General features: G+C 37.8%; 1 protein-coding gene across 1 annotated transcript; it reads right to left on the bottom strand.

The window, feature by feature from the left end:
* Window positions 1–9,447: 9,447 nt before the first annotated feature.
* LOC138868264 (uncharacterized) lies at window positions 9,448–13,343 on the bottom strand. The gene is made up of 4 exons (XM_070145803.1): window positions 12,297–13,343; window positions 11,901–12,083; window positions 10,804–10,986; window positions 9,448–10,653 (listed from the first exon to the last, which is right to left on the bottom strand). Exons 1-4 carry the CDS (start codon window positions 13,341–13,343, stop codon window positions 9,448–9,450), a joined length of 2,619 nt encoding a protein of 872 aa, XP_070001904.1.
* Window positions 13,344–14,189: the final 846 nt, after the last annotated feature.

Genomic DNA, 14,189 nt, shown 5'->3' with positions numbered 1-14,189 from the left:
TTTATAATAGTAATAAATTATTGAGATTTGGTCCCTTTTTAAAAATTATTATCATAAATGATAGTAGACTTTGTTTATTTCAAAAACAGTACTTTTTTTTTTTTTTTACTTTTTTAGCACTTTCATTTTGATAACTCCATTAACTAAGGGATCCCTCTACATTAATACATTTTTTACTACATTTCCTTTTCTCTCATTCTTCTATAACTTCTTTTTTCTCTTCCATAAATAACACTTACCCAAATATATCAAAGATTCTGAAAGAAGAATATCTCAAAAATAATTCTCTCTACACAATGAGAATTTTAGTATTTCTTTCTTTTTTGAGTTTTAAATGTTTTCTGTACAATTTTATTTTAACTAAAAATATACATTTAACATATTTCAACTATATTATATTGTGATAATTTACAATGTAAATATTCCATCAATATGTCATATATATATATATATATATATATATACCACATATATAACTTATATATATATCATACTACATTATTATATTGATATTATTCAAAGTATATTTCTAGCATATACCTTACATAAAATTTAATCTAAAATATTAGTATGCCACTAATATGTATATAGAAGAAAAAAAATATGTCACATACACTATTTATATATGGATAATTTGTACAAATATGCATGTTATATTAGTGCAAAATATAAATGGCATATTTATAATATCTCTTTAAATATAAATAACATATGCATATATACATAATTTTTCCTAAAAAAACACATGATTTATAATATACCATAAACATACATTATATTTTTTTTCACGAAATATATGTATTTTATTCCTTTGGAATATACAAATATATAATTTGCTATGATTAAGTTGAATAAAAAGGTCCATGTGTAAAAAGGAAAAACATTATTATGGAATGGATCGATGATATATAATTAAATATAAAGACATATATAAAGAACATATATATATATATATATATATATATATATATATATATATATATATATATATATATATATATATATATTTATATATGAATTTTCCTAAAAATAATATATGATTTATATTGTATATACACCACAAACATACATTATAATTTTTTCATAAATATATGTATTTTATTTTGTTAGAATATAAAGATGTATAATTTGCTACATTACATTATATAAAAAGGTCCATGTATGGAAAGGAAAAATCTGTTATGGATTGGTTTCTAAAAAAAATATATAAAACATGGTATAGAATGGAGAGAAAAAATAGGGAAATATATTAAATACTAGGACTGCCTTTTTAAATAGCTTGATTCTTGCTGATTTGAATTGAATTAAATCTGCTATATGTATAAATATTTTACTGCCATATTTGTTAATTATTAATTAATGCTAATATTTTGTATTATATTTGTATTGGGCTCCGACTAAATCTAATTCATAGCGTAAGGCCGATGAAAGGAAAAAAATGCTCTTTACCATAATTTTTTCCATTCACATAACTCTAATATGAAGCCTCTAATTAAGAATGGAAGTCCATTCATCCCATTGCAACCCTTGATAGCCATTGGTCTTTACACTCTTAGCTCTCCCTACCTAGCATTAGGGGTGTACATGGACCGGGTTGGTTCGGTTTTTATCAAAATCAAACTAACTATATCGGTTTGGATTGATTCGGTTTTGTCGGGTTTTTGGGGTTTCGGATTTTTTGTTACATGAATATTATTTCAATTTTACTTTGTTAAAATTATAGATAAAGATTTGATAAATGAATATATGTTTAGTAAATATGGAAAAAATTGACAAGCATATGATCTATTAAAATATTCTAATGGGAGAATTTTTTTAGTAACACATGATAGTTATTTTCTTAGTCGTCTAACAATAATTTTTCGTTAATTTACGCTTTCAAGGTTAATACATGAGAGGATCCCAAATATTTCTACATTTTCTAAAAAAAATCACTATAAAGTCTTAAAAATATAAATTAAATTATATATTTATATGTCGGTTTGGTTCGGTTTTTTTTATTCAATATCAAACCAAGTCAAACCAAACCTAGTCAGGTTTTTTAATCTGTTTGATTGATTTTTCGGTTTGGTGCGATTTTTCGGTTCGATTTGAACACCCCTACCTAACATTAAGCTAGATCTTTTTGGCATCATACATTTTTCTAAACAATAAGTAAATGAATGAAAAAAAGTTAAAAGAGAAATGTCAACTAAGGTCAATTATAAGTGATACTGAAAAAACAAATAAGAAGACATGAAATGTACAAATTTTTTAGACCAAAAGTATGGGAATGCCTAAGCGAATTCTTAGTGCAATTAAGAAAACCATTTACAGGATAAATTTTTACGTTAGAAACCGCAACATATGTTTACACCCCTGAAAAAAAGGTGCAACATGTGTTTACACACAAATATTTATCATTTAACTATGGTCAATTAAAAAAAATAGCAAAGGACAAATATAATCATGTACTATAAGAAAAGGTTTAAATATACCCTTCGTTATATTTTGGGTTCAAATATACCTTACCGTAATATTATCGGTTCAAATATACCATTATATATTCTGTTAAGTTTGTCCAAGGTGAACATCTAATCCTACGTGGCACTGATATTTGATGAAGTGCATGCCACATGGCATGTCATCTCAGTGCCCCTAATCTATATATAAAAGACTAAAATTTGAAATACAATATTTTTTATGCTAGCGATAATGTTGGCAATAGTGGTGGAAGTGACGAAAATTTTAGTGGTGGAAAAAAAATAGAAAGAGGGATAAAATGGGTTAGGGGCATTGAAAATGGCAAGCCATGTGGCATCCACCTCATCAAATGTCAGTGCCACGTAGGATTGGATGTCCACTTTCGACAAATTTAACAGAAAATGGATATATTTGAACTAACAGTATAACAATTGGGATATATACGAACTCAAAGTATAACGAAGGATATATTTAAACTTTTTCTAATAGTACGTGAGTATATTTGGCCCTTTCCCGAAAAAAAAAAAAAGAAGAAGACCCATTCAGCTTTATGATCCAATCCTAAGTTTTATATTTTTTAAAATAAATTGTTTCCACTTTCCCCTCTCTTCGCTCCTTTTTACTCAGTTGTTTACTTTCTAATAAGATACTCGCAATTTAAGAGCTAAAGACAATTTTTAATTGCACATTGGCAGTTAGGTTTTGTTCTACTTCAGTACTTGACCCGGTAAATTGACTTAAGCCTCATTTGTTTTTTTTTAAGATTAAGACGTCTGAATCTGAATATACATCTAAATATCAAGTTATGTAGTAAGATTAAAATATCCAAATTTGAATACACATCTGAATATATTAAGATGTGTATTAAGATCTGAATACTAAAAATTAAAACTGTCTGATTTTTAACATCTGAATGCATAAAATTTATCTTTATTTGAAAAATAATAAACATAAAATTCAAATGAAATACTAACTAATCTAATCAATAATATATATATTTTTATAAAATACGACAATTGTTGGTGGTGATGGCTAACGGGTGAATGCCGACTAGAGGCAGTGGTTGGTGGTAGTTTTAGTTGATGATGGTGGTTCATGATGGTGGTTCATGGTAGTAGCTAGTAGTGATTGGTAGTAGTGGTGATTATGATTGAGGATGGTGGTGGTGGGTGGTGATAGTTAATAATGGCGGGTGGTAATTTGTGATTGAGGAAGGTCGTGGTAGGTTATAATGATGGGCAGTGCCGGCTGTGGTTGTTAATGGTGATGGAGTGGTTGGTTGTGGTAGTTGAGGTGGATAAGTGTTGACTGTGGGTGAGAATGATGGTGGTCGGAGTGGTGGGGATGGTGGATGGTGATGGTGATGGTCGATAATGGTGGTGACTATGATTGAGGAAGATGGTGGTGGTGGTGGTTGACTATGGTGGTGTTGGTGGCATGGTGGTAGTTGATAATGGCAGACGGTGACAGCAGTTAATAATAAATATGTGATAGCATCTTAATGAAATTAAGTCTCTGGTATAGATCTTAATCATACAAACCTATTCAGACCCATTAAGTGGTTGTGAAGTAAAAAAAAAAAAACACTTAATGATTAAGAGCTAAATAATTAAGAATCAAACTTTAAAAACAAACACACTTAATGTCTGAGATCTAAATGATTAGGATTCAGACCCCCATTAAGTGCAAACAAATAAGGCCTTAGTCCCCCCTTCTAGTGCAATGTTAAAAAGGTTTAGCATATTAGACCAGTTTGGTAAACTTGGTGATGTCTTTTTTCGTGGCGTTTTGACTAGAAAATGGTTTTACTTGTGTTATGTTCTTATTTTTTATGAGTGTTTGAATTTGAATTTGGGAGAATTGATTTTAAGATTTGTTTACTTCGAAAATACGAGTAACAATTAAATTTAATTAGTGGTTTTAAAGATATGTGATTTAATTCAATAGCAATTTAATAATAAAGAAATATGAAGTAGAAATGAAAGATAAAAGTGAATCAAACCAATGTTACTTACCAGTGGTGACCTCGAGCTTAGTGACCTCGATGTGAGCTCAGAACAGTAAGAACTATTAAGCAAGAAAAGTAAAGAAAGAGCAATAGAGTTAAGGACAATTCTGATGAACAGTAGGTGATCACGCCCAACTATGCCTTCTAAAAGACAAAGCGATCGTTGCAAATATAATCCGGTTTTAAGTCCGGAGTCGAATCCTCAGGGAACTAACCTATCTATTACAACTCTTAGCAATGCTATTATCAACTCAAACAATTTTCAGATGCAAGATTCTTATCAATAAAGATTGGGTTTTTGTTTAACTACTTCCAAATGATATTAAAAACAACAATATGCTAAATCAAAGATAATTCAATGGTAAAAAGGTCTAGGGTATTGATTTTCCCAATTGCTAGTTTAAGTCTTCACTCTTTTGCTATAATCTCGCCGTAATACTCTATGAGGATTATGAGCTATGGGCTATCGTAATTATCTCTCGATCAACTACGATAATTTTCTAGAGCATTCTCTCGAACTACTCTAGCTGTTAATTTGTGTAGCTCTGAATTATCCCACCAAAGTTTCGTTATCTCTACTCCTACTTTTAAGTTCAAGTAATGAATCTCTTCAATTACCCAAAAGTGGTGTTGTTCAACACAATCTAACCTAGTATTCTTTCTCAAGCAACACAAGGCAATTAGACACCATTAATCAAGGTCTCATTCAATTAATCACCATACAAAACGTAGTTGAACAATCATATAATAAATCCGGCTCGATTATAACACAGTTGAGTCAAAACTTCATCCAACAATTTGTTCCATCAACCCTAGATCAAATGTTTAGCTACTCATAACAAAGCAAGATAAAACTACTAAATTGTTCATAATGTGAAATTGCAATAAATAAGAGAAGATTTTCACACTTGTTCTTGCCTCCAAGATAGTCTAAAAACAAGCTTAGTGCTTTCTTGGGTGAGCTCCTAGAGTTTATAAGGGTTTGGAATAATTTTTCCCTGAGTTACACTTTGGTCCCCAAATTTTTTGGCAACTGCACAGTTCACTGTGGCCGTGGCAGACCGCGGTGCGACCGCGGTGAGATCCAAACATTTTGCCTCGCGTTTGTGGCCTGTCGCGGTGGATTCAAACCCAGTCCACTTTTTGCTTCTTTCCGCTCGGGTGCTTCTTGATTGAACGTTTTCTTCACATTATTGACTCTAAAACACTCCATAGTTCTTCCTAACTTGGATTAGTCCATGCGAAGCAAAAGTACACCAATTAGAGCATTTTGTTATCATTTAGCCTATAAAATAACAATAAAGCATGGTATAATTAGGGTGTAAATATCGTCTATGTAGCCTATTATCAACACCCCAACTTAAATCATTGCTAGTCCTCGAGCAATCCACCACACTCTATCAAAGTTCCTTCCCTAAGCTTTCCCTTTAACGAATCACACCATGAACAATTCACCAAAGTTGCACCTAGTAGTGAATAACCTTTGCCTCAAAAGTCGAATCTCTCGTGCCATGCAATATTCGCACTTACTCAAACTACTCTATACAGAAGTCAAGACTTACCTTTTCTTCGTGAATCACATGCCCTCACATCACACAAGAGAGTAGTTCCACAATTAATATTATTAAGAACAATTAGGAACTCAGATGGACAAAATTCGCTCACTCTCCAAAAGAACATTCACATGCCACAAAGATGTACCATAGGCTTGCCCGTAGTGTACTACTCTGCTAATCGAGCTTATTCAGTCTAAGATCAATTAGGACTTCACTTGATTGTAATGTAGGCTAAGGGATGGGTAGGATATATTTGGATATAGTGACTAACCTCCCTAAGCACTTTTAATACAATCACATTAACCTTTCAAATCATACTTATGTCAACCAGACGTTCCACCACATTTTATTTATAACATCCCATTCCTTTAGGTGCATTTGTATCAAGCTACTACTTACACTACATTTATTTATTTTTTTCGTGGAGCTTCTTTTTTTACTTTTCCAAAACTTTCCTCTATTTCATTGGCTCCACTCAAAAATCAAACCACCACCCCACACTTTAATTGTTGCATATGTCAAGGCCATTCAAGTGCTCATGGGAGATAAAAGGGGTTCAAACAAACAGTTATTCAAACAATTGGGTAAGGTTCACAATGTGGTTGCCAAAGAAATAGGCATATAGGCTCAACGGAGTTAACTACGATGTAGTACCTTTAGGTGAGTGTACTTTATATATCTGGCTTAACAAAGAAATGCCTATATCACTTCTAAGACTGAATGAAGCTACTATTTCGCTTTGCAAACACACAGGACAAGTTCTAGGCATCAAATGTAAAACATAGAATACAGTACAACTCACACACATATGGAACATGACTCACTCTAGATTGGTTAATCAAGACACTTTCTTTTGAGTGTTCAAGTCCATTACAAACATACAAATTTAAGGCACTTTAGCAAGAGTCAACCACTGAGACTAGGAGTTACACTCTAGTGTCGATTGTGTTCAGGTGTAGTAACGCCAAGGGTTTCTCTTTCTATTTCAGCTCGTAGCCCATCAATACTAACTAAAACTAAAAACAAAATAAATAAAAACTACCTACACCAGATTCAAGCTAAACCCCTGGAAAAGAACCGTGGCCTAAAGAAAAACCAAGGGCTACACTACCGAAAAATAAAATAAAAAATCTTTTTGGTATTTTCTCTAGACTAACTTCCCTCAAGAAACTGTCTCAAATATCCATCATCAGGAAGAGTTCTTATATTCTGTTTTTTGTTCGACTAATGTACCTCAAGAGACCTATCAAAAGGTGTCCGTCTTCGGGCCAAGTCGAAGTTAACTACATGACCCTACAATACCAATCAATTAAAAAGAAAGCAACATCATACAAAGTTACACAGTCTACTTACAACAACAACCACCCCCACCTAAAAGTTTGGCATGTCCCCATGTCAACAAATATAAAGTAGAGTAAGGTAAGGGGACTTCCCTAAAAATCAATCCTGATCAGAGATGGTACCAGGATCGAGGTGACATGCTCGTCCTAGCGCTCGAAGCCATCCTAAAATCGTTTTCTCCGACTTTGCTTGTTGAGTGGTCAGAGTGTCAACTCTGGTGTCCAGGTTCGTGATAGAAGTGCGGAGACCGGCCATTTCTTGTTCTAGGGCTGTCAGGCGGGTACTTCGGCAGGGTTGTGATGGGCCCGCCTCATCACCTCTCGTAGGTGGTGGGACAACATCTTCCTCAGCATCATCATCAGATTCATCATCATCCTTAACCATCACCACTGGCTCTCTTCCAATTCCGATTTTGCTTTCTCGGAACGGGGCTTTCAATGGCAATTTACCATCAACTCTAAGGTTTTCAGGGACTCTAGTAGCACGAAACAACTTAGTGACCAGAGAAGAGAAGTAAAAACCTTCGAGTATCTCAGGTGAGCGAATGAACATCTCATCATGGAGGAGCCCGGCGACATCAAAATCCTGGTGGGTCATAAGACTGTAGATAGTCGCTGCCCATGGCCCATTGACATCAGTAGTGTTGCTTGAGGGTAGCAAGCGGCTGTTGATAATTGCAAGCCAGCACTTTGCCTCCCAATTACTGTGAGTTCATTGTTATCAAACTCTTTATCTATATAAACTCCCTGTCCGGCACACATATGACATCAAGAATTGGTGCCCAATTGACCCTCGAGCGATGATAAGCAATATAAGCATCCATCTCTCCCGTGAATACTGGTAGCCGGTACACCCGATGGATGGCCTCGAGGGACGTATTTACTCGGGTATTACGTATTGTGACAACCCCATCCTCGTGTTCCGGGTAGTTAGCATATAATTTCCTTACCATCTGTACATTTGCCTCCTTCTGTTCCTCAAAGAAGATGTCCAACTGACGCCTCCTCAACTCAGCAAAGATATTCGGGTATTCCACTTGCAAAGCTGCCCGGTCAATATGCACCTCCGCTAACAATTTCTTAGACGCCTTTGCATTGTACCTGTTCTCAGCCGGTTTGGAGACAAACCTAGTGCTGTCAAACTGTTCCGCACTATCTTGACTCCGAGCTCTCGAAGAACTGCCTGGTCTACTAGCAGAGGACCTTGTGTTGTGTCTCTTCCTAGATTGATGCATTGTTCCTGTCAAACAGAGAATCGCCTATCAGTGAGGGTGTGAGTTGTGTGAACTATGGGTGGTTACTCAGACTTCACTACAACCATGGTCACATTAGCCCTTATAACTCCCTTGGGGAAATTCCACAAACACTTTGTGGGCTAGACATTGTCCTAACACATATAGCCCATATAGATACATCAATGCTTCCCCCAAATCACAATTTGCACTTCACCATTCCACCCATAACACTAGTCTTACACACACAAGCACACACATCTCTACAATATTGTGCACACACTACTCTACAACATTATGCATATAACCCATTAAAAAGCAAGAAAAGAAGAAAATTAAAAGCAAACAATTTCAGCTAGAGATACTACACAATTAAATATTGAACTAAGATAAAACTTAACACAAAAATACAATAGAAGAGGTAGGGGAGTGACATACCTTGATGGAAGAGAGAGTGGGATGAATGGAGATGGGGGAGGTGGGAGAAGTGAAGAAAAAGAAGAAGAGAAGATGGACATGAGATATTAGGGTTTAGAGAGAGAGGAGATGGGGGAAGTGAGAGGGGGGCGGGTGTTTTAATGAAATTAAAAGGGAGGGGGGATTTTGAAAAGAAAATAAAATAAAATAAAAATTTGAAATTAACTTACCTGGGTGACGGAATTCACCGAACCACCGCGGTCCTATCGCGGCCGCGGTGGGTTAAGGAATCTGAGGCAGAATGGTATTGCCTCACCGTAGTCCTATCGCGGTCCCACCGTGGTCGCGGTGGGTCGAGCAGATGTGAGGTAGAATACTCATCCTCTACCGCGGTCGAGCCGCGGTCGCGGTGCAAAGTTGTTTTTATAAGGTTACATAAGAAAACAAAAAACTAGAACATTCGTGGGTTGCCTCCTACACAGCTTCTGATTTAACGTCGCAGCACGACGCAGGCTCGGATCATCACTCCTCATTCGCATACTGGGCTCTTCCAACGTTATTATCTCTCTATACCCTTTCTTTTCTGTCATTCCAAGGTAATTTTTCAACCTTTGCCCATTCACTGTGAACTTATTCGTCCCATCTTCTGATTCAATCTCAACAGCACCACTTGAGAACATTTGCACCACTCTGAAGGGTCCTGACCATCGGGACTTCAGCATACCTGGAAATAACCTCAATCTTGAGTTGTATAACAACACTAGCTCACCGGATTTGAAGTTTTGGTCCATGATGTGCTTATTATGCATTAGTTTTATCCTTTCTTTGTAAAATCTAGCACTCTCGAATGCCTGGAACCTGAATTCCTCTGGCTCATGTAACCCAGTGACTCTGTTGGTGCCTGTTGTCTCCATGTCCAAGTTCAACTGCCGTAATGCCCAAAGTGCTTTATGCTCGAGCTCTACCGGAAGGTGGCATGACTTTCCAAACACCAACTTGTACGGTAACATACCAATCGGAGTTTTGAAGGATGTGCGGTACGCCCACAATGCATCATCCAGCTTCTTCGCCCAATCTGTCCTTGTTGTGTTCATTGTTTTTGTAAGGACACTTTTAATTTCCCTGTTGGACACTTCAACTTGCCCGCTCGACGGTGGGTGGTACGGGGTGGTCACTTTATGACGAACTCCATACTTTTCCAACAGCCTTGCGAACGCTCTATTGCAAAAATGGGTTCCGCCGTCACTGAATATAGCTTTCGGGGTGCCAAAACGTGTGAAGATGTTCTTCATTAGAAAGCTTGTTACCCCTTTAGCATCATTGGTTGGGAGAGCCACTGCTTCGACCCACTTGGAGATGTAGTCAACTGCTACTAATATGTACTTGTTACCACACGAGCTGAAAAATGGCCCCATGAAGTCGATCCCCCACATGTCAAAAACCTCCACCTCTTGAATTGTGGTCATTGGCATCTCGTGTTGGCGAGATATGTTACATGTCCTTTGGCACTCATCGCAACTTTTGACCCAAGCATGGCCATCCTTGAACAGAGTTGGCCAATATAAACTCGACTCCAACACCTTAGCTGTTGTCCGAATTCCTCCAAAGTGTCCACCATATGGTGAAGCATGGCAAGCCTGCAAAACAGAATGTTGATCTTTCTCGGGGATACACCGCCGGATCATGTTATCTACACATATTTTAAACAGTAGAGGTTCATCCCAATAATAAGACTGACAATCACGAAAGAACTTTTTCTTTTGAATTGAGGAGAGTTCATAAGGTACAATATCTCTTGCTAAATAATTAGCAATATCAGCATACCACGGTGCCTCCTCCATTGTCATTGCTAGTAACTGTTCATCCGGGAATGTCTTTATTATATCCTCAACCTCTACCTTCTTTTTAGCTCCTTCCAACCTTGAGAGGTGGTCAACTACTTGGTTCTCTATCCTTTTTCTATCACGGATCTCCAGATTGAATTCTTATAACAAAAAAACCCAGCGAATCAAGCGTGGATTTGACTCCTTCTTTTCTATCAGGTACCTAATTGCTGCATGGTCAGTATAAACAATAACTTTTGAGCCAATCAAGTATGACCTGAATTTGTCGAATGCAAAAACGACATCCAACATCTCATTTTCCGTCACGGTGTAATTGAGTTGTGCACCGCTGAGCGTTCTGCTTGCATAGTAAATCGGGTGACTGAAGTATGCGGTGGCAACTTCTCGATCACATCAACCTTAGTATGGTCAACCTCGATTCCCTTACAGGACACTCGATGCCCCAAGACTATCCCTTCTTGTACCATAAAATGACACTTTTCCTAGTTCAACACTAAATTTGTCTCCACACATATTCTGAGCACTCTTCTTAAGTTATGAAGATAGTCCTCGAATGAATCCCTCACCACGGAGAAATCATCCATAAATACCTCCATAATTTCCTTCACAATGTCCGTAAAAATGGCTAACATGCACCATTAAAATGTCGTCGGTGCATTGCAAATCCCAAAAGGCATTCTTCGAAAGGCAAAGATGCCATATGGACAGGTGAATGATGTTTTCTCTCTGTCTTTGGGGGCTATTGAGATCTGATTGTATCCCGAATATCCATCCAAGAAACAAAAGTGAGATCGCCCAGCCAACCTATCCAGCATTTGGTCAATGAATGGCAAGGGAAAATGGTCATTCCGGGTGGCTGTGTTCAATTTTCCGTAATCCATGCAAATCCGCCATCTCGTGACTGTACGAGTCGAGATCAACTCAATATTCTCATTTTGTATGACCGTCATTCTTCCCTTTTTCGGCACACACTGAACAAGACTGACCCAATTGCTGTCAGAGATGGGGAAGATGATACCCGCATCTAACTATTTGATCACTTCCTTCTTCACCACCTCTTTCATATTTGGGTTCAGCCTTCTTTGATGTTCTCTGGAAGGTTTATGCCCTTCTTCCAAGAGAATCTCGTGCATACAAAATGCTGGGCTGATACCCTTTATGTCTGCCATGGTCCAACTAATGGCAGTCTTACATTCTTGTAGCACATGTAGGAGCTGCTCTACCTGCACATCTAACAAACCAGATGATATAATAACAGGCAAAGTAGAATCAGGCCCTAAGAAAACATACCTAAGGTGAGCTGGGAGCGGTTTCAGCTCCAGTTTGGGTGGTTCCTCTACTGATGGTTTCGTTAGTGGTGTGACCCTCTTTTCTAACTCAAGGGACTCAAACTGAGGTTCCCTCTTTCAAAATCCTTGGCCTTCGAGTGCCATGACCCACTCGGCCAACCCTTCACCATCTATCTCCTCTAAATTTGTCAAGCAAGCCCCCAATGGATCTTTAGCAGTCAGGGTCTCATCATCTTCGTGCAGGATCACATCTACTGCCTCCACTAGGGAGAAATTAGCATATTCACTGGGTCTCCTCATGGATTGTTGAACATTGAATATGACTTCTTCATCGTTCAACCTCATTTTTAATTCCCCAGTTTCACAATCGATCAGTGCTCTCCCTGTGGCTAAGAATGGCCTCCCTAAAATGATAGGTATCTCTTCATCTACCTGGCAATCCAGAATAACAAAGTCTACAGGGAATACAAACTTCCCCACTTGTACTAACACATCATCAAGAATCCCTGTTGGCCTTTTAACCGTGCGGTCAGCCAGTTGCAACAGCATCGAAGTCGGTCTACCTCTGTTAGTGCCTAGTTTGGTGTATATAGCTAGAGGCATCAATTTTATGCTGGCTCCTAAGTCACATAATGCCTTTGGAAAGGCATAACTCCCAATAGTGCACGGAATAGTAAAGCTACCTAGGTCAGACATCTTTTGAGCCATGAGTCTTGTCACTACTGCACTGCAGGTCTGTGTCAGAGTTACTGTGGATAGGTCCTGAAAGTCAAATTTTCGTGACATTAGGTCCTTCATCATCTTTGCATAGCCTGGCATCTCCCTTAAAGCATCCATCAGAGGAATATTCAATTGAATTTGACGAAGCATCTCCATGAATTTCCTGTATTGATCTTCTTTCTTTTGTTTTGCCAGTCTCTGAGGGAATGGTGCAGGTATCACCCTTTGTGCACTGCTTGCTGGCTTCTCTCTGTTGGGGTTCTGTGGCACAAGAGGTACCACCTGTTCTGCAGCTTGTTCACTCTCCTTAGTCTTACCATTATCATGCTGAACCTGTTCAACCACCACTTCAGTAAGTTCTGCTGGTTCATCTACCTCTAATGGAACTGGAGTGGCTGGCGTAGTCTCTTTGCTGGATTGTGCAACTTCTTGATCCCTGTCTAAATCTCTGCCATTCCAGAGACTTACGGCCATCAACTGATTCGGGTTTTACTCCTTGGAGTTAATGTTCGTGTCTGTTGGCAATGTTCCCTGGGGGCGGTTGTTTAAGGCCATGGACAGCTGCCCCAATTGAGTTTCAATGTTCTTTATTGCTGAGTCATGAACTGCCAACTTTTCCTGCATCTTACCATTCGTTCCAATGAGTTGTTGAAGCATTCCCCTAATCTCTACCATGTTGTTATCTTGTTGCTGAGGAGGTGGCTGATACACCAACTGTTGCTAGTTCTGCTGTGGATAGCCTTGTTGCCTCTGATATGGCACTATTTGGCCTTGGGGTTGCATACCTCTAGGTTATGGCATGTTTGGTCTGTACTGTTGATTGGGTGTTGGTCTCCACTGTTGTCCTCCTTGTCTCTGACCCCCGAAGTTATTGACATAATTCATATCCTCTCTTACCCATTGGTTGTCACCTTCTACACTCTATGAACATACATAGAACTGATTAATGCGGGGTGTACATAGTCCTTCATTTGTTGTGTCAATAATATACATTTGCTTTGTACCCATCTCATCAATCTTCTTTGTCAATATACTCATCTAATTCATGAGTGTGGCTATGTTCTCTGCATGTGAATTATTTGGGTCAAGAGGGACTGAATGCACTATCGGTGCCAGTGTTGTACGTCTCGTCATCCACCCCGAATTCTGGGACATCATGTCAAGAAGGATTTTGCACTCGGTGAATGTCTTACTCAAAAATGCACCCCCAGCTGAAGCATCTACATTGGCCTTTAGATTATCTGCTAAACTCATGTAGAATCTCTGGCCGAGCATCTAGTCTGGAATCCCATGGTGGGGACACTTCACTAGCATCCCTTT

This window comes from Nicotiana sylvestris, chromosome 5 (genome assembly GCF_000393655.2).
Source record: "Nicotiana sylvestris chromosome 5, ASM39365v2, whole genome shotgun sequence".
In the NCBI taxonomy this organism is placed as follows: Eukaryota; Viridiplantae; Streptophyta; class Magnoliopsida; order Solanales; family Solanaceae; genus Nicotiana; species Nicotiana sylvestris.
The sequence above is the reverse complement of the archived record's forward strand: the minus strand, read 5'-3'. Positions and strand labels throughout refer to the sequence as shown.